Genomic DNA, 26726 nt, shown 5'->3' with positions numbered 1-26726 from the left:
GAATGCTTTTGGAATTCTCTCAAATCGCTTTAGAATTTTCAGAACAACTATTTGCCTGGATCCAGACAAGGTTGTCACCATTGTTTTTGCATGTCTTTGTCTGCACAACTTTCTCCGGCAACAGAGATCTGATGCCTACATACCACCTGGCTATATGGATTCTGAGGATGCCAACCACCAGTTGGTCAAAGGAGCATGGAGAAGTGAGGGAACGCTTCAGTCTGTTACAATAGGCCAAGCAAGGAACCCCGCAGTAGAAGCTAAGAAGCAACGGGACGTGCTTTGCCAGTACTTTGTCTCGCCTGCAGGGAGTGTTTCATGGCAAGCAGATATGGTGTAGGTAGATCAGAGACCAAAGTTAAAAGACAAATCCAGTGTGAATTAATCCATAGCCTTGCTTGAGGACAAGTGCTGTTGATGACAACTGAAGGCGAGTTAGGTTGCCTCATTCAGTTAGTGTTAGGTGGTGGTTCACTATTTTGTCTATACATTTTTCCCCCATTGGTTTTCCTATTGACAGCACTCTCTGACCCCAAACAATAGGGCTATCAATTGATTCACACCTGATTTCTCCTTTAAATGGGGATGTCATAATATTGCCTCAGAGTCAGGTTTTCTTTACCCTTAAAAAAGTCCTGTGAATTGTAAGTGTTTTGAAATGAAATATTTTTATTTTTGTTCACAATGTGATATATTTTTTTTAAACATGGTTTATCTAACAGTCCCACAAAATCAGTGGTCTCTTTGCCTTATGGTAGTCAACAAACATTTTGTTGTTTTTCTTTTTGTATAAAACTGAATGTATAAAAAAAATCAATAATACAAATAAGAATTTGTAAGTAACAAAAAATCTACCTCTGTTATTTAAATAAAAAAAATGTTTTGCTCCATTAAATACCTCAAGAATCATTTCTATTAACAAAATGTGCAAACAGTTCTGAACCGCACAGCAATACTGAGGTAGATGGCAAAGTCACATTGTCATAGTGTCACAAACATTTAACATTTAAAAGAACTTAGTGCAATGAGACTACAACTTTTTAACTTGCATTAACAGCATACCTGATGCTTATGTTATGCATTTTGGTTTTAGGCTACCCAGCTATTCTGAGTTCAACATTTTCAGAAAGGACATTGGCTGGGCTGATGGGGACGGGTATTCTTGGGGAGTTGGCTGGGCCTGGTAAAGATGCGTGGGATAGAAAGTTGGCCTAACATGTAGACCTGAAGGCTGAGAATTGCCAGCCTGCTCAGCCTCCTGTGTGTCATAAATAATGTTCATTATGTTTCTCCTGAGCCTTAACTGTAGAGTTCTGTCCTTAATGCTTCTCAACTCTGATGCTACTTGTTGGCCAAACAGCTCCTCAGAATCTGCATTAGATACTGATAGTGTGTCGTGGACCTGCTGAAGCAGGGAAAGTTTGGCCATCTCAATGCTGTGGTCTGCTGATTTTGGTTTAGGTTTGTGCATTCTAGGTCTTTTGACACCCAAAACTGTGGACTCTGTGACCTGTGAAGTGTTTAAAATGCTTTCCTCTTCCTGCGTCCCTGAAATTGGACTAGTGGTGTTTGAAGAAGTAAAGACATCCGCTTCAGTTTCCACAGTGGACTGATTGTCTCCCTCCTCTATTACGCCTGTGTCATCAGACTCTAGGGCAAGCTGTAGGAAACAGCACAGAAAACAGATAAAGGGAAAGCAATTAGACAGATGTGAAGGTCTGATCAGTTATCAGTCAGAATCTAATTTCACACTATATTATCACCTCACCTGACTAGACTATGTCAGGAGTAACCTATATTTAAGTTATGGAATAAAATATAATTAAAATATTATATTATTTGATAAAGTATACATTTTATTATAAAATATCATGATTTAATAATTTATATTATTTAATATTATTCATTAACTTTGTGGAATTTATTTGACCAGAACATTTTTAACTGAGATGACTCTTGGACATAATTCCCATAATTTCCCCACAAATATCCCTTCATATGGTGTGTGTGTGTGTGTGTGAATTTAAACTACTTTGGTTATGAACTTACTGTGAGAGTGGACTCAGTAGGTCTGTGTATGACATGGGCCTTCAAAAAATCCAAGTGTTGTAGTAACCACGTCTGTTTGGGAGTCGGTTGTTTTTGCCCACTGCCACTGGGCTTGGGTTTCAGCAGTTTACCATACTGCGTCCGCAGTGATGCCACACGGGTTTTCACCTCATTCACTGAAAAAGTACCATTAACTTGTGTTTTATGATGTATATTTGCAACTAACAATTATTGCTTGCTAATCAATCAATATTTAAATGATTTCATAAAAAAAGAAATTCACTCGCACATGCGCGCACACACACACACACACACATCTTTGCAATTTAGACTAATTTTAGGTTGGTAACCGTGTTATCAGCAGACCTGCATAAAGTGCTAGAGACCCAGACTTGAGTAAAAGTACAAGCACTCTAATAAAAATGACACGAGTACTTAATTATTGCAAGTAAATGTAAATGTACTGTGTTATGTAGTTATGACAAAAATCAGTTAAAAGTTTGAATATCATATTGTTTATACTATTTCAAATGTTCAAATGACACTCACCATACCTTTGGCTAGAGCAGCAGTACACTAAACCCTGTGACAGTGTCATATACTGCTCTGGCAGTGATAATGTTGGTTTAAAATTATTAATAGCAGTTTCATAACTGTAACTAGCACATACACACAGTTTAGCTACATGTCAACTTTGCTAGTCTTGACAAAAACATACCAGGTAGCTGCAGTTGAGCAGCAATCTCCTTCCAGCTATTTTCCCGAATGTTGCGGTCATGGTAACACTGTGCGGTCACGTCGTAGAGGCTCGAGTGAGCCTGCCAGAGTTCAATGAGTTGAGCCTCCATTGCTGCGGTCCAAATGCACCTTTGCGCTGCCATGCTGCTCCATCTGCTTGATTTTACGTCCTCTTCTGCCGTTCGCGCATGCGCAGTGTGAGAGGTTGCGGAGAGTCGGCTCGTGGAGCTGCTTCAACAGTGCGATACTCTCACGAGGAGCGATTTGAATTTCAAACATGTTTGATATTCTTGCGACGCTGCGATTTCTGATCGGGAGTTGGTCGTGAGGTGTGAATCGCTCCTCGTTTACCTGTGTAAACTATACGATGCACGACACGCGATTGAGCCGAAACTCGGCCCGATCGCAAAAATAGTCGCACGAGTGAAAAATCGGCTGAAAATGGGCCAAAAATCGCACAGTGTACGCCCGGCTTAAGGTGTAGGGGCTTGGGGGCCCCCAGACGTTGAGACTTCTGGTGATCTGAGATGTTGATGCTGTCATCCAGCTGTGTCTTGGCATCACTCTATTTGTGACTATGACTTGACTGGAAAGCAATGTCTCAGTGAGCCCTCATGCCTGTGGTCACCTCTGAACCCCTCCCTTTAGTTATGCTGCTATAGATTAGTCTGCCGGAGCCACATGCTGATCACTGGCACGTGAGCTACGTACATTTAAATCAACGGTGGTTTAAATTCATGTCCACTCAGTCTGTCTTATCTATCTTCTTGCATGGCTCTACCCAAGACGATTGGATACAGGCACTTGGGGGATGGTCTGGCTGCCGGTGGATGTGCTGTTACCGGGGTTCACCTGGGGAGTAACACTGCAGTCGTAGCCTACAATACCAGCATCACTGCTCCGACACGGAATGAAAGCCTGGCATTCATCAACAGACATTTACAGTGACAATATCAAAACCCAGAACATTCAATTCTACCTTTTACCTAGTCTGATTGTGTGAATTATGTGTGACTTGTGTATTTGTGTGTTAACGGGCCGCCCAATGGAGGATGGGTTCCCTTTTGAGTCTTGGTTCTCCCGAGGTTTCTTCCTATTCCCCACCATCATAGGGAGTTTTTCCTCGCCACTGTCGCCTTTGGCTTGCTCATTAGGGTTCTGGACCCATAGTATTGTTAACCTTGTAAACCCTGTAAAGCTGCTTTGCGACAACTTGAGTTGTTAAAAGCGCTATACAAATAAACTTTGATTGATTGATTGAATGTTTAGGGCGTGTTTTTACACAGTTGTAAAATGAATCATTCCAGGAAGTTTGGGTTTAGGTTAGGTCAAATAGAACAACTATGAATTGCTACGTCAAGGCTGCAGTTTCAGCATCATTCGGAAAGTAGGGCAAGCAAAGTATGTTTACATGTTTCAAATATGTGGAATTTCAAAAACAAAGGTTTAGGAAGATAAAATATTTATGAAAGTTTCATAAGCACTTTAATAAATAGTAGGGGTGGGCATAGATTAATTTTTTTAATCTAGATTAATCTCACTGAAATCTTGAAATTAATCTAGATTAATCTAGATTAATCTATATTAAAATGGCTCATATGCGTGCTACCCAAGTAATGACTAAAAGTCAGTTTTTGAGATAGGGTTCCTTAATACAGAGGATGCATTAGACCAGGGGCTCATCTCCTGTTTCAAAAATGCATCAATGACTGCTTGAGAAAGCTGTTCTACTTTGATACTTGAAGAAAAAAAAAACATGCTCAATAAAATGTAGGCTACTCCTGTTTATTCAGTTAAACATGAATTTGTAAGCCTACATACTGTACATTAAAAGGGGTTAATAACATGTTTATTCAGCTAAACATGATATTTGAAATGTAAACATATTTACTAAATGTAAACATTTAGTACATTTAACCTCACGGACGTAATTTGTAATTACGTAATTTTTTTCAAAAGCCGGTTTTGGTCCTTTGGGCAGTTTTAACGGTTAAAAAGAAATATTTAAATAGCAACGAATCTAGCGCTAGGACCAAGCAGAAAACGACCGCTCCGAGCTCCGCTCCGGTGTCACTTTACGTTCATAAAAATGAATTTTCCATGAAGCAAACCTGGCGACTTCGTGGATGTATCCATGTAAACACACGTACGATTTGTAATTCACAGGTTTGAAAACTCGTTCTCGCCCCTACTGTGCAATTTGGTTAGGAATACAGCCGAGCTAAACTATCAAGTTGAAAGTCATCATAGTTTGCTTACCCATTTTGACCCAGTTCCTTACCCAACTTTAAGAATAGATTAACGGTGATAATTTTTAGGCAGATGCTATTTGCACCCGGGTATATGCAGCAGTGTGTGCTATTTGCACCCGGGTATATGCAGCAGTGTGTGCTATTTGCACCCGGGTGTACATAGCAGTGTGTGCTATTTGCACCCGGGTATATGCAGCAGTGTGTGCTATTTGCACCCGGGTGTACATAGCAGTGTGTGCTATTTGCACCCGGGTATATGCAGCAGTGTGTGCTATTTGCACCCGGCTATACGTAGCAGTGTGTACTATTTGCACCCAACATTTTTATTTATCAAAGATTAGTACTATTCTTTTGTGTTCCATTTTACTTACAAAATTATTTTACAAGAAGTGAAGATACTTTTATTTGGGGTTATGGGGTAGACTGTGACGGTCAGGTGTGAGCAACTAAAAAGGAAGCGATCACGCCAAGTCTCAGGGAAAGAGGATGGTTTAATAGAAAGTGTGCAAACCAAAAACCCGTGCATGGTTCCAGATGAAGGAAATAATAACCAGCAGTCAATTGGTACAAAGACAAGACATATATAGACGAACAAACGACCCTCAGGTGAGACGGATCACGGGTCCCGCCCACCTGAGGGACGAACATCACGTGACCAAAAACAGGACCGCTGCCGCTGTAACCGGGGGCGACCGGTAGGGGGCCCCCCCACAACGTGAAATAGACCTCAGTTTGAATTTTGTTTTTCACTTGAGTCTTTTTCTTTACCATGCTTAGAATTTAAATAGCAATTTAATTATCCTAAGTCGCTTACCGCTAATGGCAGTAATCACATGGTAAATACTACATGTAATATACACTGCCAGTGATAATGTTAAAACAAAATGTAACAAGTTAATATCTGTCTGTAGCACCCTGATATGTACACCACATTGTATGTGTCACGTTACGGTCCCCGACCCCTCCCTTTGGGCGTGTGTCTGCGTCAGTGGATCTCCGTGGGTGCGGTTGCGTCCTGTGATAATTCGTCTCACCTGTGGCTCGTCTCGTCATCACGTGGGGTTTATGTAGTTTGTCTATTTAATGTGCGTTCGCGCAGTGTCTTGTGCTCGTCGTTGTTTGAGTCTACGTGTCTCTATATGTCTGAGTGTTAAACGTGCACTGTCTGCGCTATATGTGTAAAGACAAATAAAGTAACGTCTGTAGCGAACAGGATTCTGTGTCTCGTCCTTCACCCAGTCGCCAGCGTTACAGTATGATGTATACAAATGTTCTTCCTGCCAGTACATTATCAGCCTCTTTAATTTTATTTAATTTCACAGAATGCAGAAGACCGATTTGACTTTTTAATTCATTTTTTCTGGATGGTTTGTACATTTTTTAAAGAAATAAATTGGGGTTTTTATTATTTACACCATGTTTAAATAAATTTTAATTTTGTGCATTGGATGGTAGCCCTCTTCACTCCATAATCTCAGTGCTCTCTGGAATTCCTCACAACTGTCGAAGGAATATCCTTCACAAATGTTCTTTAGCTTTTCTTCCTTCTTGGGAGAAAACACAAATATTAGCTTATATAAAATAGTCATTACATTATAAGTCTGGCATATTGACTCTGTCATGCAAAAACCTTAATTCAAAAGGACTGTACATCTTTTGTTATACACATTCATGTCCTTTGTGTGTACTGAAACAACACAAAAATAGAGAACAAAAAGACAAAATTATATAATTTTACACAAAACTCAAAAAATAGACTGGATAAAATTGTTTTTGTAAGATAGCAATGCGACTGTCACGTAGGGCTACGCCCCCCTCTCTAGCTGTCACTTCGGGTTGCTGCTCCTCGTGTCTGTGTTGTTCCCTGCGTGTCTGTCTCCATGGTTTCCCCTCGTCTGACACGCCCGTGTCATCAGTGTCTTCACCTGTGTGTCTAGTTTAGTTCTGTGTATGTATAGTCCCAATGTTTCACTTATCGGTTATCGGTTGTTTTGTTCTATTTGGTTAGTTTGTGCTCTTGTTATTCATGCTCTTTGGTCGTGTTGTGCTCTTGTTATTCATGCTCTTTGGTCGTGTTGTGCTCTTGTTATTCATGCTCTTTGTTCAGCGTTCTACGCTTCCTGGTCTCTGAGTTCTACTCGTTTCGTTGCTCAGTCGTGTTTTCCGTATCCTGATTTTCTAGTTTGTATGCGTTTACCCCGTGTTTGATTTGAAGTGTTCGTTCGGTGTCTTAGTTTAATTCTTAGTATCGTCATGCCTGTTTATTTGTCAAACCTGGATGGCTCGCCCGTTATGACCCCTGCCTGTTTGAACGACTGGAATTCCCATTAATAAATCTCGCTCTCCTCAGCGTTTGTGTCTGCCTCCAAGCTCTGTAGCGCGAGCTACGTTTAGTGTTGCCACCTGTCCCAGTTTTCACGTCGCTGTCCCGGTTTTCCTTCTTTTTAATATTCGGTCCCGGCAAAAAATAAAAATCATTTAATGTCCCGGTTTTCACTAGGTTAGTTCGACTATTTAGACTGTTTCTGCACACTTGAAATCTGTCTTTTTTTTCTCGCTGTGTCCATTTTACACCCCCCACCCGGTAACACTTTACGTTCGCCACTATTATGCTCCTATTAGCTCAAAAATATATCAGTGTTCGTTGGATAATAATTCTCACACTATTTCTTAAATATATATCTTAAAATGTAGAGTTAAATTGAGTGATGGACCTTTATACATAACTATTAACCAAATTCTGCTTACCGTTTCCTTCTGTCTCCGTTTCGGTTCCTTTGAATTTGCGCCTTTTCGCTCCCGCGCATTCATTAGTAGACATGCGCAGATGGGTTCGCTTTCTTTTTTTTAATTAAGGGGTGAAAATAGCCTCGCTGTGTGGCAAATGCTACTTGTACCCGGGTGCAAATAGACACTCCGTAATTTTTATATCGCCCGATAAGATTATCTGTGACACTGGGGCTGTGGCGAAGGATGAGACACTGAATCCTTAGTTTCCACTGACATCACTTTATTTTTACAGATATTGCGCAACAGCGCACGAATAACATATAGCAAGCACACACACAACGTGTAGACTTTAGACAACGACGAGCACAGGACACTGCGCGAGCGCACATTAAATAGACAAACCACATTAGCCCCACGTGATCATGAGACGATTCACAGGTGAGACTTATTAATCACACGACAAAACCCTAACCACATATATACACTAACGCAGACAAAGCACATGGACAACGTTGACACACGCCCAAAAGGGAGGGGCCGGGGTCCTCAACGTGACAGACGCCCCCTCCAAGGGCACTACCCGTCCCGGGGTGCCAACAGGACCGAGTGCCCCGAACCCACAACGATGGGCGGATCCGACGTGCTCAGTCCTGCGTCTGGGAGGTGACCGCCCTTGGTGAAGCGTCCGCCACGGACCGCCTAGAACACCCTCCCTGGGAAGACGGGGAAAAAGACGGGGAGACACATTAAACGGAACATTCACAAACACACACACAGGCACGTTTACACAAAGTGGCACAAGAGGGAAAAACGGGTTAGGTACACAAAGGGGAAGACTGACAAACACGGGAACACACACATGTAACATAGGCGCCAGGCTTCGCGCCAGGAGAAGAGCGAGTAGAGGAGAGAGGTCCGGTGCTGCTGGCGCTGTGTTGGGCAATACCCCTCCTGCCTTCGCTGCGAATCCTCCGCCGGGTGCAGCGTGGCTAGCGGACGTGCCCGGTGCAGCGTGGCTGGCGGACGTGCCCGGTGCAGCGTGGCTGGCGGACGTGCCCGGAGCAGCGTGGCGGGCGGACGTGCCAGGTGCAGCGTGGCTGTAGGACGTGCCAGGTGCAGCGCGGCTGTAGGACGTGCCAGGTGCAGCGTGACTGGCGGACGTACCAGGCGCAGCGCGAGGAAGGTCCTCCTCGTAGTCCATCAGCTCCTCCTCGCCCTCCAGGACCCCCTCCATGGACTTAGCCGGACTCTCACCCCGGGAATAGTCCATGGGGCTGGCCCCGGAAGGACTGGAGGACGCGGTCTCTCCAGGAGTCCTCCTCCCTTTAACGGTTCCCACGGAGGAGGGAAGGCTCTCCTCCTCGTCCTCCGTGTAGGAGTCGCTCTCGGGTGTTCCCGAGCCCACAGACGGGGAATAGTCCTCTGCTCCGTACTCCACTGTGGACCTGTCGTCCTCCGACGGAGGGTAATGGTCCCGCTCCTCCTCACCCTCCTGGCCCTTAGGAGAGAGACCCACAGGCGGAGGGAGGTAGTCTTCCTCCTCTGACTCCTCCTCCTCTTCGCCGTAGTCTACGGTGGTGTCGGTGTAGACGGAGGGAGGGTACTCCTCTTCCTCCTCCCCCTCCCCAACATAGTCCACGGTGGGAGCGGAGTAGATGGATGGAGGGTAATCCTCCTCCTCCTCTGACTCCTCCTCGGAGTCCCCCTCCCCGAATTCGCTCTCTGGGGTGGACTCCGTAGCTCATCTAATTTAAATTAGAGGCACTCTCAGGTTGGGCCAGGGTCACACAACTTATACTTCAAAAAGACAATGGGGGAGGGGAATCTGTGTACCTGGCACACACACACACACACACACACACACACACACACATTACTTCAAAGAGGAGCATTTAGGGACTCCTGATAAAAAAACAATTAATATTAGATCTCATGCTCACAATGTACAGAGCACGATAAGGGGGAGGGGTCATAAAATTTATTGGGGGTCATAAAGTTTTATTGGGGGGGCAATAAACCTGTCAAGATGGCTTTGATAACCAAGTTACATGTACCCATTTCTATTTTATATATATCACTGAGACTGTTGGCAGGTGGCCTTTTATACAGGTGACAATTTTGGACAGGTGTCTCTCATCCAGGTAACGACTTCACTGTGATTAGTGTGTCAGTGGTCTGTGGGAGCCATCATTAGTCATGGTTTTACTAGGGGATCAAATACTTATTTCCCTCAATGAAATGCAAATTATTTTTTATTTCTCATTTCATGTAATTTTCTCCATTTTTCTTTTGATATTCTATGTGGCACTGTTCAAATAAAGCTGCCATAAAATTATGAGACGTTTCATTTATTTTTTTGTATTAAAACTTTTAAAGTCAGTGGGGGATCAAATACTTATTTCCTCCACTGTATTTGCTTTATTTGTACAAATCTATTATTGTGACATATACAATATACAAATACAAATATATGTAACCCTCCTGAAATTAGGGTTACTAATCTCAGGAATCGTTGAGGTCATTGCCTTAAGGGGGCGCTCTGTATGTTCTTTTAAGGGAATTTCTAACGAAGAAGAACATCTTTTTTGTTCCCCCTGAGCGATTTTCCTGATGTGTCAGAGATCGAAACTCCCAGACTTCGGTGGGAAATAATATAAAGCTCTCAGGATAACGTCCTAATTATATATAAACAAACTATATTCTCCAATTAGACATTCAACTTGAGAGTTATTTCGAAGCGATTCCATCACGTTATCAGGCACTAGAAACTCCGGTGAGTGAACACATTCACGTTGGCTAGTCGTTACTAGAACCACGCTAGCGAATTTAGGAAATTATTAGGTGTTGTTTGAATAAATCCTCTTTAAAACCAATCGGAGTAATAATATAATTATAGTCATGATGAAAAAAACTTTAGTAATCTATTATTACAATCATTAAACTGTTCACTATTATAGATTAAAAGATTAAATATAAACCTGCCATTTTGATGCTTACCCTATCGTTGCGGTAACAGTGAACCATAAAGGAATGTTATGAGGTGCGTTGCACTAAGTGTTACAGTTCGTTCATTTAGCTTATGTCTGTAGATATGTAGACTAAATGGCTAATCTACATCTTAGATTAAGGGCTACTATGTGTGTTATTTTCATGTTTGTTCAGTACATTTACACAATGTAGCATGACAATAAGTCACGACATGTTACTAAAAGGATATAGATAATTACTATTGTAATGAAATATTTCATTTTGATGGTGTATTATTTCCTGAAGCACATCGATAATACAAGCTTCCATGGAAGTTTCAGTGAATATTATGATGATCTATCATTCAGTATAAATTGAGTGTATTCGGGTAATGTTACACCTGTGAGAAGGCATTATTGAGATCTCATGTACGATTGAAACAGACACTGATTGTTCTGCACCTTGTGTAGATTGGTTTTTTGTATACATTTTAAAGCTGACGAATCTGAATGCTGAGATGGCGAGCCAACCTCAGATCCTGGATGCGGTGCGGCCGACCGTATGATCCAGACCGAACCTGATTCGCCCATCAAGAAGTCATCAGGTCCAAGTCCTACCCATCCGACAGATAGGTAGTCAGATAGTTAGGGATACAATTGTGTAAAGGACGGATCGGAACAGAACCGTGGAATCTGCACCCACCACTGTCTGCGGACTGAAAACTTTATACCCTTAATTCTACTCATATGTGCACATATTAGAGGGACTGATTTTTCTTTTTTTTTAGGAATCTGATAACCTCATGCAATTTACTTTTGTTTAATTATTTTAGTTTTACAGTATTTTACATTGTGGTTTGCATGATCAGTTGTGAGGCAATAAACTGGTCAATTGTTCAGCTTGCTCTCGTTTGACTTACCTCTCCTTCGAACCTAGTAGATGTTAGTGCTTTCTGATACTGGCCAGACAAGTGCTACACAAAACTTGGCGAGCCAGCCAGGAGAGGTTTTCTTATTCTTCTTTTTCTGAGAGGCTGAACTTTTGACTGTCTGTTGCTTCCAACATACCTGTGCACCTTTTCATCTTCCATTTATAACACTTAGTGGTGGTAAAATAGCTTACAACATGGAGATAATTCAGAAAGAGAATGAAAGTGCCAAATTCACTCTTAGTAGGAGGGCTAACAGGTGATGAGACAGATAATGATGTTATGGAATACTTAGCCACATATGGTTCCATTGAGAGGATAATTGCACTAACTAGTGATGAACCTCAGTTTAAAGACACTGCTATTGTAGAATATACATCAGGGGAGCCTATTAAGTTTCTTCGGAATACTTTACCCTGTGAAAGACCTAGCAAGAATCCAGGTGTTATCCACAACATCCAACTCCTATCAGAGTTATATGTAGCTGACAAAAGTTCTACAATAACCCACTCTTACCTCGCTGAATTACAGGGCATAGCTAAGCTAAGTGGGACTGACTATGAGAAACTCTTGCTAGATGAGCTAGCTAAGATACAGAAGTCTGTTAAACATACCCACACAGCTGACTGATGAAGTGACTAGCCTACGACCACAACCGTCTCATGATACCGCCCAAGATGAACTATTATCTCCAGACACTGGGGATCATGCACCACTAGACTCCAGCTTAGTTCATTCCCATGTTTCGCCTACAGTCACTAGTATTGCTGATGCCCCAGCTGCACTTGGAGCACAGGCTCTTCCCTTATCTCCTGAGCAGCTTGCAACCCCTGCTGTCCAGAAAGTAGTGGTTGAGCATGTCATTAAGAGCAGTGACTTCTCTTCTGATCGTCTCAAGCTCAGGCCTTTCTCTGGAAAAGTCCCATGCCCATCATCTGAGTCTGACTATGACACATGGCGCAGCAATGTTGAGTTCTTTCTAACAGATAATGCTGCATCTGATAGGCACACTGTACGAAAGATAGAAAGATCCGCCTGCTGCCCATATTGTAAAGCATCTTGGTCCAAAAGCATCTCCATATGATTACTTAAGCTTACTTGACTCTGCTTATGACACTGTCGATGATGGGGATGAGCTTTTTGCTAGGTTCCTGAACACCAACCAGAACTCAGGCGAGAAGCCTTCAGTTTATTTACAACGATTACAGACAATCCTGAGTAAAGTTGTGAAGAGAGGGGGTATGGCTGTTACTGAGTCAGATTGCCAGCTCCTTAAGCAGTTCTGTAGAGGTTGCTGGAATAATGCCTTGATCACCAGTCTTCAGCTTGAGCAGAAGAAGAAATACCCACCTCCCTTTCCTGAGTTGCTTCTTTTGCTGCGTACTGAAGAGGATCGGCAAGCAGCTAAGGCTAGCCGTATGAAGCAACACTTAGGCTTACCAAAAAGCAAAGTTCAGGTGAATGTCCACTCTGTGGAAGAATATGCTGTTGACAGCACTGACCAAAAAAATCCTGGATCTTCCATAGATACTCACAAGCTTGAAAAGCAGATTGCAATGCTGCAAACTCAGATGGCCTCCCTGAAAGAATATATGGCCAGTGGCTCACGCCGGACTCCTGCTAAGCAAACTAAGGCACAAAAACACAAAGCAAAAGTTTCCTGTGATGAAAAACCTTCAACCGCTTCAAATCTCATGAAGAAACCCCGCCCAGGGTACTGCTTCAAATGCGGTGAGGATGGCCACATTGCGCCATCCTGTACTAATGAACCAAACCCTCAACTAGTTGGCGAGAAGCGCACCAATTTCGAGCAAAGGTTGAAGGCCTGGGAGGAAGGGAGTGTGTCGCAGTTAAACTGATCTCAGTTCCTGAGGCGGGACTGTCAGGAACTGTGAATAAATACGAACGTCCCAGAGTCAAACCTGTAGTGAACGTATCTAGTCAATCACTCCAAATAGACGACCAACTCCAAATTCCAAAAGAGCTTATTGGACAGAAATGTACAGCAAACGTCATTGTGTCAGGAGTTACTTGTAACTGCCTCCTTGATACTGGGTCACAAGTGACTACTGTCTCTGCTTCATTTCAGGAGAATCATTTATCAGAGACCCCTATTCAGTCACTGGAAGGCCTGGATGTTGAAGGTGCTAATGGGCAAAACGTTCCATATTTGGGCTACGTGCCTATAAGCCTGAAGTTTCCAAAGAGCTTTCTTGAAACTGAACCTGAAGTATGTACTTTAGCTTTAGTAACTCCAGATGTGCGTAGTAGCAGTGATGTACCTGTACTAATTGGAACAAATGCTCTTGATACCTTGTATAGCGAACACTGTTATGGCAGAAGACCAGAAAACTTATCCTCTGGCCATGGCTATCGACAAATCCTATATACACTCAAATTAAGACAAGAAGTCAGTTCAACCGGTAGGATTGGCTCTATAACCTTGAAAGACAAAGTGCGACAAGTGATCCCTGCTCAAGGAAGAGTCCTTGTGGAAGGCTATGTTAAAGCTAAAAGCCCTGGTGAGTGTGCCTTGGTACCAGCTACCACATCTACTTTACCAGGGGGGATCCTCGTGGAATGCTGTCTTGTTACATTGCCCAAGCGTAATCCTCACAAGCTACATCTGTGGGTTAGGAATGAAGCCGAACACGACATAATGCTGCCTACCCGCAGCGTACTTGCTGAACTTCACACTCCTGAAGCGATTCATAACAATCTGTCCACCCTTGGTGGTGTGAAATGTTGTGCTGTTGCTTCTCAGCCCATTACTCATCCTAAGGAGTCTAAACTTACCTTTGATTTTGGAGATTCACCTCTCTCGAAAGAGTGGAAGGAAAGAGTGTCCCAGAGTTTAATAGCTTATGCTGATGTCTTCGCCCAGAATGATCTTGACTTTGGACACGCATCCAAAGTGAAACATCATATTAACTTAAAAGATGACACACCTTTCAAGCAGAAGTCACGACCTATTCATCCTAACGACTATGAAGCAGTAAAGAGACATCTGCAAACTCTCCTTGAGGCAGGAGTGATTCGTGAATCGGAGTCCCCTTACTCCTCTCCAATCGTAGTCGTTCGCAAGAAGAATGGAGACGTACGTCTATGCGTCGATTACCGGAAACTTAATTCATTGACGATACGAGATGCCTATGCACTTCCCAATCTAGAGGAAGCCTTTTCAGCCCTTGCCGGATCCAAATGGTTTTCAGTCATGGATCTTAAGTCTGGTTATTACCAGATTGAAATGGAGGAACGTGATAAGGCAAAGACTGCTTTTGTGTGCCCATTGGGGTTTTACGAGTTTAACCGTATGCCCCAAGGCATCACCAATGCGCCTAGTACCTTCCAAAGGTTGATGGAGAAATGCATGGGAAATCTTAACCTGAAGGAAGTGCTAGTGTTTTTAGATGATGTAATCGTTTTCTCAAGCACAATAGAGCAACACGAAACTAGGCTGTTGAGTGTGCTGCAACAGTTAAGAGAACATGGCTTGAAACTCTCTCCCACAAAGTGCAGTTTTTTCCAAAGCTCGGTGCGTTATTTGGGACACATTGTCTCAAGCAGAGGTGTAGAGACCGATCCTCAAAAGCTCAGCGCCCTTCGCACATGGCCTAGACCCCAAACTCTCAAAGAGCTAAAATCATTTTTAGGGTTCTCTGGATATTATCGCCGATATGTGAAGGACTATTCTAAAATAGTAAAACCCTTAAATGATCTCACAAAGGGCTACCCACCCTATAAGAATGGAGGAAGAGTAACACCTCGCTCTGGAATGTACTTCAACATCAAAGAGCCTTTCGCAGATCGCTGGACACCTGCTTGTCAGCAAGCTTTCGAAACCGTTATAGAGAAGCTCACCTCAGCACCTGTGCTTGGATATGCCGACCCAAAACTCCCATATATTCTTCACACCGATGCGAGCACCTCTGGGTTGGGAGCTGCCCTTTACCAAGAGCAGGATGGTGACATGCAAGTTATCGCCTATGCAAGTAGAGGACTTTCTTCCAGTGAGAAGCGGTATCCAGCCCACAAATTGGAGTTTCTTGCTTTAAAGTGGTCTATTGTGGAGAAATTCCAAGATTATCTATATGGAAACACGTTCACTGTGGTGACCGATAATAACCCGTTGACATATATTCTGAAGTCAGCTAAGCTTGATGCTGCCAGTTACCGATGGTTGGCTGCACTCTCCACATTTGATTTTAATATCAAGTATCGTGCAGGCAAATGCAACCAAGATGCGGATGGCCTTTCCAGACGGCCACATGATGCCCTAGAGGATGACCATGTTTCTCTAGAGGAAAGAGAACGACTGAAACAGTTTGCTTCTCACCATTTGTCTTCATCTCGAGTCACGTGGTCACCGCAAGGGATGTAGAAGGCTTCGACGAGAGTTCGGCATAATCCCCCAAGAATTTGAAGATTATCATACCTTAAATTTAATTTTTGAACTTTGTCAGTTTATTTTGTCCTTGGAAGGCTTCTAGCACACTATAATGGCAACCAGTACCAGAAAAGCAAATGCCAAACAGCCAACAACCCGTCTTTCTGATAAAGACGAACTTGCTGAGCTAGTTAAGCTAGCGGTTGCCGATGCTATCAGGGAGGCTATCCCCACTCTCGTGGAAGACGTGGTGGCGCAGTTAATAAATAAGACTCAGTCCCTGTTAGATACGCAAGTTGCCTCACTTCGTGAAGAAATTGTTTCTATGCATGCTGATGTCTCAAAGTCAGCCGACTATATGGAAAAAAATGAGAACCGCATGGCGGAATTGGATAGTAAGCTATCGACAGCGGTGAGCAAGCTTGAAGCACAGCACGCTAGATTGGAGGAGAAAATAGCGGATATGGAAGACAGGTCGCGCAGGGATAACATTCGAGTTCACGGCATTCCAGAAAATGCTGAAACCGCAAATGCTCTTGCCTACTTCACGGAAGCTATCCCGCGCTGGTTTCCAGGGCTGCGCTCGGTTGAAATTATGCGAGCACATCGCGTGGGCACTCCAAAGGAAGACGCGAACGGCAGACCTGTTCCTCGTGTTCTCATCTTCAAGCTCCTCCGCTTTACCGACAGAGACAAGCTTCTTAAAGCAGCTCGGAGCAATATTGTGGAAGTCGAAAGGAAAACCATACGCTTTACTCCTGATTACAGTCCACACACTTTCAAGCACAGGCTGGCCTACTCCGACTGGACGGACATTCTGCAGAAGCAAGGGTTTCGCACGTTTCTTCTCTACCCTGCGAGACTCAAAGCATGTCGCGGAGGAGCCAGTCACATCTTTAACTCCCCGCAGGAGGCGAAGGTCTTCATTGAATCCGCAAATGAATAGAGTTTGATCACTGAGGTAATCAAGTCCGAGCATTAACTCATTGTACGAACTTTCACTTTGGTAGTGGTTGTAATGTTTATTAGAATTGTTAAATGCATTTGCTGGTGTGTATATTAATATACATGAACGTTATTTCCTTCCTTTTCTTGGTTTGCTGACTGTTCCTATTTGTATTTCAACATGGGCTACGTAGAAAGCTCATTGTATTTAAGTTTGGTAGGATATACATATAGTTCTGTACTAATCTTGGGGTGGGGGGAGAAGCCGCACACAAACGAGGACGGTACATCACTCAAAAACCACGGGTCCAACTTTAGGGGGGAACCACACGAAGTTGGCATTTTCGGTAACTGTGCTAACAGAGTTTGGTTTTGGTATGGGAAGGTGGGGAGGGGATATGGCGACATGGTTAATTGGGGTGGGACGGATCTCTCTCAATGGTTTGTTTATTTATTGTACTTTGCACTGTTTACTCTCACTTTTGCTATTGTGTTTTAATGTATATAGCAGTTAGGCGGACAATCTCTTGCAGATTTGATGAGCAGCCTTCACATAACTAGCTGGAACGTAAACGGCTTGAATGGTCAAATTAAACGAACAGCCTGTCTGGACCATTTGCGCAGACAACGTGTGGATATTGCCCTAATACAGGAATCCCATCTAAGATCAACTGACACCCGCAGGTTTTCAAATAAATACTACTACGTGGCTGCATCTGCATCTTTAGACACCAAAACTAGGGTTTCGATGGTAGTGATGAAGCGCAGTCTCTCATTGAATATATTAGGAACATTTGGTAGTGAAGATGGTAGAATCTCATATGTGAAGACAGTAATATCAGGGCGTAAATTTGCTTTTATTTCGGTCTATGCTCCTTCCCAATACGAGCCAGATTTTTTTCCTTATTTAACTTCGATTTTACTACAACTCCAGGAATACTCCCTCATTCTGGGAGCAGATATGAATGCACTTGCAAACATGGCTACGCTGTGGTTGCTGTGGTTAGATCTGAATTGAATTCACATTTGAGACATAGAGCAGAATTTTTTATCCATAGGACCAGAAGAGCATACTATTTTTATGGGGCCAGACCAAGCCATTTATTATCGTTAAGGTTGAAAAACCAGGAGAAATATTCAAATATTATGGCTATTAAAACACCTCTACGCACTCTGACTGACCCTCGGGACATCAATACTGAATTAAAAAATTTCTACTCCACTCTATATAAATCAGAGGTTGAGCTTAATACAAACTCATGTGCGCACTTCTTTGAAGGACTTGATCTACCCACCCTATCAGGCAGCGAGGCTGAATCACTTGGTGATGTCATTTCTTTAGAAGAATTGAAGAATGCTTTGGTAAATATGAAGACGGGCAAATCCCCAGGATGGGATGGAATTCCTCCAGAACTTTACCTTTCCTTCTGGGATGTGCTAGGACAACCACTGTTAAATATGATTAACACAGCTATAGACAAAGAGGCATTTAATACAAGTGTTAACATGGCTATACTTACAGTACTCCCAAAACCGAACAAAGACCCGACTCAATGTGGTAATTATAGACCTCTCTCCCTCTTGAACGGGGATGTTAAAGCATATGCCAAAGTGCTGGCATTACGATTGGAGGCCTATTTGCTGAAATTGGTACATAGCGACCAGACTGGTTTCATTAAAAATCGCTTAGCATCTGATAATGTGCGTCGCTTGTTGCACATTATTCATGAGGCAAACAATATTGAACTCCCTTGCTCAGTCCTATCACTCGATGCTGAAAAAGCATTTGACAGACTGGAATGGGACTATCTTTGGACCGCTTTGTACAGATTTGGATTAGGTGCACAATTTATCCGCATGATTAAAATCCTTTATGCAAATCCTTCAGCCATAATTAGCACTGGCAATATTCTCTCTTCTCGATTTTCCGTTTCCAGGGGGACTCGCCAGGGCTGTCCCCTGTCACCTTTATTGTTTGCTCTCTCTCTTGAACCACTTGCCCAAAAGATCAGACAACATTCTTTAGTGTCTCCCATTACACTTTGTAACACGGATCATCGAATATCACTTTACGCCGATGATATTCTTCTTTATGTAGGTAACGCTAATTCTTCACTGCCACATCTGTTGTCTACCTTTGATTGGTTTAGCACATTATCTGGTTATAAGATTAATTGGACCAAGTCATTACTGATACATTTAAATTCTAGTGCATCACAAACAATCCTGCCCCCACAAATACCAGTAGTCAAAAATTTTAAATATCTTGGTGTGGAGATTTCCCCTCCTGTTTCTTCTATAGTCAAGAATAACTACCAAAATATCTACAGTCAAGTCGAGAAAGACCTTGAACGTTGGTCCACACTTTCAAACTCTTTACAATCTCGCATATCGATAATTAAGATGGACATACTACCTCATGTTAATTTTTATTCCTCCATGATTCCTGTTGCACCCCCAAAGGGATATTGGGAAAAGCTTCATTCATTAAGCTCTAATTTTGTATGGAAGAAAAAAAGACCTCGCATAAAACTCACTACGCTCCAGCGAGACAAGAGACAGGGTGGGTTGGCCCTACCAGATTTTAAGATGTACTTCTGGTCCTTTGTGTTACGCCCTCTTACTGTTTGGTTTAATCCTAATTCATTTGTCTCTTGGAGGCAGATTGAGGAAAACCTTTCTTCACCTCATAGACTACAAGACCTAATATACGCTAATATTCCTTTGAAGAAATTAAAACCGCGATTAGGTCCAGTAATGTCATGTCTACTCAAAACTTACTATGCTCTAATGAAACATGTACATGTAGATCTTAAATGGCACAGACATACACCAATATTTAACAATTTTTCTCTTCTTAGGGGTAAAGAACCTTTTACACATCCGCAGTGGGAAAAACTATGAGTTAAGGTTTTGCAAGATCTTTACAGTGAAAATGGTGTACGTGCTTTCAGTGATATACAAGCTGACTATGGTTTACCTGGATCATCCTTCTTTTTGTATTTGCAGTTAAGGTCAGCCATGAGGGCATACGGTGTCCCATGGGGTACAGGCCTGCCCACTCACCCCCTTCATAGGTTGCTGGCTGTAATGGGACCTACTAGGGGCATAGTATCAAGACTTTATAGATTTGCTTCTGAACCTCAGAGGTCCCTCCCAGTAGAGGTCACATGGCAGAGAGATTTGTCAGTCGAAAATGACGAGATTTGTTGGAGCGCAGTGTGGGAAAATATATGTAATACATCCAAAAACCCTGATCATCAATTAATACAGTGGTTCCCAAAGTGGGGGGCGCGCCCCCTAGGGGGGGCGCGGAGGTATTGCAGGGGGGGCGCGAATCTGACGAATCTGAATGCTGAGATGGCGAGCCAACCCCAGATCCTGGATGCGGTGCGGCCGACCGTATGATCCAGACCGAACCTGATTCGCCCATCGAGAAGTCATCAGGTCCAATTCCTACCCATCCGACAGATAGGTAGTCAGATAGTTAGGGATACAATTGTGTAAAGGACGGATCGGAACAGAACCGTGGAATCTGCACCCACCACTGTCTGCGGACTGAAAACTTTATACCCTTAATTCTACTCATATGTGCACATATTAGAGGGACTGATTTTTCTTTTTTTTTTAGGAATCTGTGTCACGTCCAGCCCCTCCCTCCTCCCTGGTCCCGCCTAGCTCCCGCTCCCATTCGTCCCTCCGTCTGTCTGTCACGCCCTCGTCGTTAGTCTTGCACACCTGAGTCTTGTTTCACCGTCTTGTCTCTGTGTATAAAAACCCCCTAGTGTTGTTCTCCGTTGTCGGTCATTCCCTGTACGTGAGTCCCTTGCTGTTCCTCTGTTTTGCCTGATGGTCTGTTTGTGTTATGGTTCTTGCTCCCTCTCTGTTTTGTTTTAGCCTTGCTTGTTTTGAAATTCCATGTTCAGCGCCTATGTCTTCTTTGTATGTATCCCTAGTCTTTTGTAATCTTTAGTAGTTTTATGTCTCATTGGTTTCTCAGGTAAAGTTGTACTGTTGTGTCATCCCAGTATCTTAACCTCCTTGTTATGTTCCTCCCCTCCGTATGCTTACCTAGTTCTCTGTTATTTTGGTTTAGACGTTTACATTCCCTATTGTTTAGCTCACCTGTTTAGTGGTGTCCTTTCCCTATTGCTTTTGCTTAGCTCCCTCTACCTCCTGTGTTGTAGTTGCGTTTGTCACTCTCTTTATTAAATCCCCCCCCTTTGAATTCTGCGATTGCGTCATGCCTGCCCGCCACAAACGTAACAATCTGATAACCTTATGCAATTTACTTTTGTTTAATTATTTTTGTTTTACAGTATTTTACATTGTGGTTTGCATGATCAGTTGTGAGGCAATAAACTGGTCAATTGTTCAGCTTGCTCTCGTTTGACTTACCTCTCCTTCGAACCTAGTAGGTTAGTGCTTTCTGATACTGGCCAGACAAGTGCTACATATACAAATGGAGGAGTCAAAAAAATCTAACTTTCAGTCAAATAATTATTTACATTTCTTAGTACAAATATACAACAATTTAAAATAGGTATAAATGTTCTGATTTTTCATAATGCACATCACACATTAAGAATCCATGTCCGTTCTGTGTCAGCATCTGTGTTCCTGTACTCTCCTTTAATTAGTGGAACCAGTCTCTAACCTTCTGAGACAATCCCCTTTCTGCTGGTGGAACTGGTTTCTCTGAGCTGCTCTTCACAGTTCTCTCATAAACCTCCTCAAGCACTGACTGAGTGTCTCTGAGCTCTGAGAGTCTCTGTCTCAGTGTCTCCAGTTCTCTGTCCTTCTCCTTCACCTGCCTGTTAAACTCCTCCTGCATCTTGGACTTTGAGAGCAAAATGTTTCTCTGGAGTTCAGGCATGATGATCTTCATGAGGTTCCTCTCTGCCTCCACCCTGGCCTCTCCTTCATACGTCTCCCTGATCTCCTCCATCTCCTGTCTGTGTCTCTCCTCCATCCCTCTTCTCTCCATCTCTCTTTTCTCTTTCAGTTTCTTCACCTTTTCCTCCATTTCTACCCGTCGGTCTACCTCTCTGTCAAGGTCTCGTTTCAGTTCTCTCTTTATTTCTTCATTCTTTTCTTCTTTCATCTTTCGCTCCAGTTCGGTTGTTCGATTATTAAGTTGTCTGATATCTCCTTCATGTCCTTGAATCACTCCCTCTATCTTTTTCAGAGAGTCTTGCATCTCCTTTTCCAGTTTTTCTTTCATTTCTCTTTCTTCATTTGCTTTTTTCTCTTCTCTTTCCTTGAGGATTTTTCTCTCCATCTCTCTGATCTGAGATTCTGTCTCCAGGTAGATCTCACTGCTGTAGAATCTCTCTCTGTTTCCTTCCACCATCTTCTCTATCTTCTCCAGCAGCTCTGAGATCTGAGACCCATCTCCACTCTCCTTAATGTTGAGACAGTGAAACCTGTTCCCACATTTCTCCACAAGTGTCTGGACCTCTTGGCTTCCTGACTGAATTAACTGTTCAGGATTTTGCTCTTCCTCAGTAACAGTGAAGAGGATCATGGTGTTCCTCCAACATCTCTCTCCAAACATCTCCTCCATTTTCTCCAGTATCCCTCTCTCCTCTCCTGCAGGCTGCTTCACTGGTATTACTAGGAGGAAGGCGTGGGGTCCTGGGGCAGACAGACGGACACAGAGTCCCACGTCCTGTCTCACCTCCTCCAGAGAGAGTTCAGGGCAGAACCAGTCAGGAGTGTCCACCACAGTCACCTTCCTCCCAGCCACCTCCCCCTGTCTGCTCTCACTCTGCTGGGGGAGTGTAGATGTAGCAGCCTGGCTCCTCTCCTCTCTGCCCAGGATGGTGTTTCCTGCTGCACTCTTCCCAGACCCAATCCTCCCCAGCAGCACCAGCCTGAGTTCTGGTACAGGAACCGGCACTGGAGAGTCTGGACTGGAGGATTCTCCACTCACTGGAAAAGAACAAGAATAAATAATTCAACTAAGAATATTTTACAGCACATTGGTGATTGGTGCTATTCAGAGAAATCCTTAAGCTACTATATGAGACTGTTAATCACTTCCAGACTCTTCCAGTCTCAGTATCAGTTTCAGTACATTTGAACACACCTATTTCTTAATTTTTCTCTGTTTTGCATTTCAGACACCTCAAAACTATAACCAAGTGCATTTGGAATTGCGTACATTACTCAGAATAGTCATCGTCACAAAACAGCACATCTGCCCCCATTCATCTGTCCATAATGGTTTGGTCCACTGTGTGTGTACATATGTAACATATCAAGGGGGCGGGTGTGACGCGGATGCAGGTGTTTGAATAATTTATTAGATAAAGAAGGCAACGGACTAAACAGAGGAAAGTAAACAGGTAAGGGGAATATAGGCAAAAGAGAACATGCAACCAACTACGTGGGGAATAGACAATAACTAACATAAACAAACCTAACTACTAGGAAGGACACACACGATAACAGAAACACTACGCTCAAACACAAACTAAACAGGACTGGAAGACTGAACGAACATAAAGACTAACTACACTCAGGGCATTAAACAAACAAACCTGGAAATACAAAACTAATGTTACAACTAAACATGAACATTCCTATCAGGAGGCAGACAGACAGGGAAGACAATGCATACATCAAAAGTGAGAAAACTGAAATCATTAACTAGGATAGAGAGTATTATACGTAGGGAATACACATGACTGGAAACAACTAAATGAACCAAGGTAACTACAATAGAGTTCAGGAGATCAGAGGACAAGATACTTGCAAATAGCAATGCGGAGAAGAACACGAGGAATATAACAGAACCAACCGGACAGGTGCACGGGAAAGGTGGGGGTGAAGAGCAGGGTAGCTAACACGGAAGGACACTGAGGACAGGGGCGTATTCGGACTTGTTAACTGTAAAGTGTACCAAGGGTGAGGTTGTCTCCTGAGGCCTCTGGGCTCTGCTGGACCGTGAGTCTGGGGTGGGCTGTGCCTTCAAGGGGCGTGTTGGGAGCCACTGTTACAGGATGGCATACACACCCCCGTATAGGCTCACTTGGTATGGTCCACTGTGTGTGTCTTCATTGTTCTGTGTCTGTTACTGTCACTGCTGTTGTTGTTGTGCTGTTGTAATTGTTGTGTGTCAATAAATGAGATCAAATCCACGATCTAGAGTTTAGACTCTCTCCCCGTTGTGTCTCCTTATAGTTTACGCTGTAGTTTCAACCATGAACTTGCCTCACACCTCAAGGCTTAACCCACTGTGCCATGCAGCATAGCAATACAAACTCCACTGCCCAGAATCCCACTACCCAACTCCACAGATCCTCCCGCCCTCATTATTAATTATCACCTGTTTCCTATTATCACTCTCTCATAATACCAGCACGGGTTCTATGGCTCTTTGTGAAATATTGATGAATCCTAGGAAGTGTACCAGGCAGTTTCTCATTATTCTTGCATTTTTCTCTTATAGTGTTTTTGACTTTGCCTGCTTGTTTCCCCTTTTTGATTTGCCCTTCAGATATGGTTGTCTGGATTGTGGTTTTGATTCTGGACTGTATTTTTGATCGTGATCCTGGATTATGTTTCTTGATATATATACGGCTCTCTCTTTTTTCCCTTCCTACTCACGCCCTGTTACTAAACTTCTTCCTGTTTCTACATACGTCTGTGCTCCCTGTCGTGTCCCTCCCATCACACACTGATACCCAACACTGTCCATGTCCTCTGTTCTGTCCTCTCCCATCACACACTGATACCCAACACTGTCCATGTCCTCTGTTCTGTCTCCTCCAATCACACACTGATACCCAACACTGTCCATGTCCTCTGTTCTGTCCCTCCCATCACACACTGTTACCCAACACTGTCCATGTCCTCTGTTCTGTCCCCTCCCATCACCAGGGGACGTAACACATAATACAGTGTAATTCTACACCTGGTTCAACATTATATTACATTCACCATTTAGTTGTACTGCCCTTTGGAAAATACTTTTTTCATTTTCTTTAGAATGAAAGGACTCACTTGATGGAGGGTTCCTCTCTTTACTGTTTCTTCTCCTGACTGGGACTGGTGGGTCTGGGTCTGTCCTCTCCTGCAGCTGTCTGCTTCTCTCCTCTAGAAGTCTGTCTTTCTCCTCTAGAAGTCTGTCTTTCTCCTCAACCTGCTTGTCTTTCTCTTCAAGCTGTTTGTTATTTTCTGCCAGTTCAGTTTTCTGTTGTTCCAGTAGGATCATCATCTCCTGGAGTTGGTTGTTCTTGTCCTGTAGTTCCTTTCCCAGTGTCTCCAGTTGGTTTTTACTGGTTTCTCCCTCTCTGACTGTGTTCTCCAGTAGTGTCTCTCTCTCACTCAACACTTTGCTCATATTCTCCAGTTGTGAGTGTTTCTCCTCCAGCTCTCTCTGATTCTCCTCTAATGTCCTTCTTCCTCGTCTCAGTTCATCTTTAATCACTCTAAGCTGTGTCTCCTTCTCTTCTAGTGTCTTGTCCTGCAGCTGAGTGGTTTCTGAATTTTCTTTCAGAAGTCTCTCTTTCTCCTGTAGTTCCTTTCCCAGTGTCTCCAGTTGGGTTTTACTGGTTTCTCCCTCTCTGACTGTGTTCTCCAGTAGTCTCTCTTTCTCCTTTAGTAGTTCATTCTTATTTTTTATGGTTTTATTTTGGTTCTCTATTGTTTGTGCCTGCTGTATTAATGAAGTGTCTTTTTCTCTTAGTTGTTTGTCTTTCTCTTCTAAGGTCTTATGAATGTCCTCTAGTTTCTGTTTACTGTCCTTCTCCATCTGTGAGTGTTTCTCCTCCAGGTGTGACAGGTTTAGTCTCAGTTAGGGTTGCAACGGTATGAGATTTTCACGGTATGATAACCGTCTCAGAAAATACCGCGGTATCACGGTTATCACGGTATCACAGTTAGTTTGTATATTATTAAAAGATACACTGACCCTTAAAGAAATTACAAGTTTTTTTGTTCAATTAACTATTTATTGTAGAAACCTGGAACTATTGTAGCTATACAAAAAGTCTCCTTTAAAAAAAAAAAAAAAAGCTGTAAACATGTTTATATAAATACTGCAAAATTAGAGAAACCTAAATCATGTATTTCAGTACAATTATTTAAGTTTAAATTATTTAGTATCTGATAAACTCAGCCTGGGTCAGTGTCTGATCAACAACTGTTGTAAACGTCCGTTGTACTGCCAAGTTAGAATATAACCAGATACTGCAGAAAGAGAGGATTTATTTCTGACATGACCGTCACAATAGAGATTTCTATTTTAAGGCGTTCACACCGAGTCTGGTTTTAACATATGAAAAACAGACACGTTAGAATTTGAAAATGAACGCATGTAAATTAATGGCGTCTTTTACATCCAGTGAAAGCAAGGACCATAAAAAGCTAGAATTATACTTTCACTAGTGACTGTAGCGCGCGACTCGGCACAGTTCTTTTGTCTTACGTTAACAAATACGAGCCTCTTGTAATTCCCGGACGAAAAATGAGAGAACGTGAAGACGTTAAGATTGGTCGTTTTGAAAATAAACAACCATTAAATAATGTGATGAAAAAGCTAATCATTTCGAGTATATGTATAAATATTTAACTTAAGTGTTGGGAAATATTGAAACGGACCTTTAAAGTTACGTACAAGTGCTTTAATTCCACCTTATAAAGGTGTATGAACCCTGCAAACATGACTTTGTTCATTGCGCTGAGGCGCGGCGCGCATAGTGCACGACCTCGCGAATCGACA

The 26726-nt window shown here is 42.9% G+C and overlaps 1 protein-coding gene and 1 long non-coding RNA gene across 2 annotated transcripts; both read right to left on the bottom strand.

Annotated features, from left to right (window-relative positions):
* Positions 1–885: 885 nt before the first annotated feature.
* Positions 886–2948, bottom strand: LOC143518453 (uncharacterized). The gene is made up of 3 exons (XR_013132196.1): positions 2768–2948; positions 2050–2225; positions 886–1660 (listed from the first exon to the last, which is right to left on the bottom strand). It is a non-coding gene; the product is annotated as an uncharacterized LOC143518453 (long non-coding RNA).
* An 18355-nt stretch (positions 2949–21303) lies between these two features.
* On the bottom strand, positions 21304–26608 carry LOC143518388 (uncharacterized). The gene is made up of 2 exons (XM_077010848.1): positions 25007–26608; positions 21304–22930 (listed from the first exon to the last, which is right to left on the bottom strand). Exons 1-2 carry the CDS (start codon positions 25755–25757, stop codon positions 21633–21635), a joined length of 2049 nt encoding a protein of 682 aa, XP_076866963.1. The 5' UTR covers positions 25758–26608; the 3' UTR covers positions 21304–21632.
* Positions 26609–26726: the final 118 nt, after the last annotated feature.

Source organism: Brachyhypopomus gauderio, chromosome 7, assembly GCF_052324685.1.
Source record: "Brachyhypopomus gauderio isolate BG-103 chromosome 7, BGAUD_0.2, whole genome shotgun sequence".
NCBI lineage: Eukaryota > Metazoa > Chordata > Actinopteri > Gymnotiformes > Hypopomidae > Brachyhypopomus > Brachyhypopomus gauderio.
This window is presented reverse-complemented; position numbering and strand designations above follow the sequence as displayed.